The sequence below is a fragment of the Cucumis melo genome, chromosome 2 (assembly GCF_025177605.1).
Source record: "Cucumis melo cultivar AY chromosome 2, USDA_Cmelo_AY_1.0, whole genome shotgun sequence".
In the NCBI taxonomy this organism is placed as follows: Eukaryota; Viridiplantae; Streptophyta; class Magnoliopsida; order Cucurbitales; family Cucurbitaceae; genus Cucumis; species Cucumis melo.
In genome coordinates, this window is record NC_066858.1 from 13,893,481 (window position 1) to 13,896,592 (window position 3,112).

General features: G+C 38.2%; 1 protein-coding gene across 1 annotated transcript; it reads left to right on the plus strand.

The window, feature by feature from the left end:
- The first annotated feature begins 621 nt into the window (after nt 1-621).
- On the plus strand, nt 622-2,590 carry LOC103487362 (CBL-interacting serine/threonine-protein kinase 6-like). Its single transcript, XM_008445646.3, has one exon. It carries the CDS (start codon nt 1,103-1,105, stop codon nt 2,393-2,395), a length of 1,293 nt encoding a protein of 430 aa, XP_008443868.1. The 5' UTR covers nt 622-1,102; the 3' UTR covers nt 2,396-2,590.
- The last annotated feature ends 522 nt before the right edge of the window (nt 2,591-3,112 follow it).

The window sequence follows — 3,112 nt, forward strand, 5'->3', positions numbered from 1 at the left end:
AAGCCCTCCCCTCTCTTTTTTCCTTCCCATTATCTATCCTTAGTTTTTGTCCTATTTGGGTGCGGTAAAAGACTATTTACCATCATAATAACCACATCTACAATAAATATTATTTAAATTTTTTATTTTTATTTGTTACCATTTGTGATAAAGTTTTTATTATGTTATTATTCTTTTATCGAACTAAAATAGTTTATCTATCCAATAATATTTTAGATAATGTTTGTTGTTAATTTAGAAATATATAAAGTAAAACAACTATTCTATTCAATATCATTAAAATTTGATTTTTTCCGTAATTTCATCCGTTTGAATCCAAAATGGAAAAATTCCTAACAACATTTTTAAATAAATAAAAAAATATCTTAACAAAAAATTTAGTAGAAATTCAGTATTTTCTCCTTCTTTCTTTTCTTCATCCCTAATTTTTCGTATTAATCATTTTTACATAAAAGAATATGACTTGAGTATTCGAAAAAATGGTAGAGGTGCATAGTCGTAATAATGTAGAATCCAACGGGCGATTTTAAAGGGTGGGCCCCGGCCTTTGAGGCCCACCAATATGGCCCATTTATGTCCCCAATGGTGCTCATTGAAAGAGCAATGACGTCGAAACTGGCAATGGCAGGATCAACCGCCATGATTCTGACACCCCCTCATCCTCCAGATCTATTGCCAACCGTCCGATTATTTTTCTTCCCTCGCTATAAAAAGGGCAAGAAGATGCAGAGAATCAAAAGGGACGAAGAGCGAACCTCCGACGGTAATTGGTGCTCTTTGAAGAAACACTAGAAAAGAGAGTTTAGTTGGCTTTGAGATTCGATTTGAGAGAAGGCTCTCTCTTAGGGAATGCAGAGAGATGAGAGGAGATTTGTTTACAAGTTTCTTCTCTAGTGGTCGAGCTGGCAACTCCATTGGCGGCCGGAACTGTCATCGGAAACACGTTGAAGACGGGTGATTCGTTTCTCCTTCCTTTTTCTTCCTCTTCAACTTTCTCTTAATCTCTAATTAAGTAAAAGGAAAAAAAAAAAAAGGCGAGAAAGAAGCGTTTGTATATACCAGTATTTTTGTGTATTTTAATCTTTGCGAAAAGATCGAATCAATGGCGGAAAAGGATAGAGATGGTAGTTCTGGTGTGCTCCATGGGAAGTATGAGTTAGGTCGGCTTCTAGGGCATGGAACTTTCGCGAAGGTGTACCATGCCCGGAACTTGCAGACTGGGACGAGTATGGCGATGAAGGTCGTTGGGAAAGAGAAGGTCATAAAAGTAGGGATGATGGAGCAGATCAAGAGGGAGATCTCTGTGATGAAGATGGTGAAACATCCGAATATCGTTGAGCTTCATGAAGTTATGGCGAGCAAATCGAAGATTTATTTTGCTATGGAGCTTGTTCGAGGTGGAGAATTGTTCTCAAAAATTTCCAAAGGTCGATTGAGAGAAGATGTCGCTAGGGTTTACTTTCAGCAGCTAATTTCCGCGATCGATTTCTGTCACAGTCGTGGAGTTTATCATCGGGATCTCAAACCGGAGAATCTTCTTCTCGACGACGACGGAAACCTTAAGGTAACTGATTTTGGACTAAGCGCATTTTCCGAGCACTTGAAACAGGATGGATTGTTGCACACAACTTGTGGAACACCAGCGTATGTTGCCCCGGAAGTTATCGGGAAGAAAGGATACAACGGCGCCAAAGCCGATCTGTGGTCATGTGGAGTCATCCTTTACGTTCTCCTTGCCGGATTTCTTCCATTTCAAGACGACAATATTGTATCCATGTACAGGAAGATTTACAGAGGAGACTTCAAGTGTCCGCCGTGGTTCTCACCGGAAGCCCGTCGACTAGTCACCAAACTCCTCGATCCAAATCCGAACACCAGAATCCCGACTTCGAAGATAATGGAATCGTCCTGGTTCAGGAAATCTATACCAAAATCTGTGGTGACGAAAGAGGAACAGGAATTCAACGAGAGCAACGAGAAACTAAAGCAATCCGAAACTCTAAATGCCTTCCATATAATTTCTTTATCAGAAGGGTTCGATTTGTCGCCGTTGTTCGAGGAGAAAAAAAGGGAAGAAAAAGAGGAGCTGAGATTTGCAACGACGAGGCCGGCGAGCAGTGTGATATCGAAGCTGGAGGAGGTGGCTAAGGCAGGGAAATTCAGCGTCAAAAAGAGTGAATCAAGGGTCAGATTGCAGGGCCAGGAGTGTGGAAGAAAAGGGAAACTCTCAGTGGCTGCGGAAATCTTCGCGGTGACGCCGTCGTTTCTGGTGGTGGAGGTGAAGAAAGATCACGGTGACACACTTGAATACAATCAATTCTGCAGCAAAGAGCTCCGGCCGGCGCTGAAAGATATAGTGTGGACATCACCAACGGAAAATTCCATGCCGGCTTGAGAATTAGGAAGGGAAATACAAGATTTTAATTATATTCTAGAATTGACGCCATCGTTAGAATGATGCTTTGTTTATTTGTTTTGAGTTAAGAATTTGAATATGACATAAGAAAGAAAAAAGATGATGATGATGATGATGATGAAGCTAAAGCTTTGAGAAGTTATGGTTATGTGTCGGTTTATCGTTCTCTAGTCATTATCGTGTTTTATGTGCATAATAATTGTTGTTATCTTTCGCTAAAATCATCAGATTTTCGTCACTTTGTTTAAATTCAATCTGAATAAATGTTCTCAACATTTAATTTTGTTTTAAATGCCAATTCAAATCTTTTTATCAAACAAACAAAAACAACACAAAATGATAATTTGATAGGAAATATTTTATCAAAATTATGGACACATAATTCTAACTTTCTGGGATAATTAGAATGGATGAGTCCAATCAGTAACAATTTTCTTAATTTGCCAAAACAATCGTAGGGACATAGTCTATGGTAGAATTTAATTTTTATGATTTGTTAGAAACTTAATAAATAGTCTCTATCATTGGTTAAGTCGTCGGTGCAAAATTTAAATTTAACTTCTCAAATAATTGTGGAATCTTTTGGAGAAGGGATAGCCCATTGATTACAATTTACAAGAATGGATAATAATAATAATAATCATGATAACAAGAAGAAAATATGTAGAGATTATAAAGTGAAATTTGTTGGGCCCT

What these genes read in the sequence shown, in the direction of transcription:
- LOC103487362 (XM_008445646.3), top strand. Translation starts at nt 1,103, where the DNA reads ATGGCGGAAAAGGATAGAGATGGTAGTTCTGGTGTGCTCCATGGGAAG.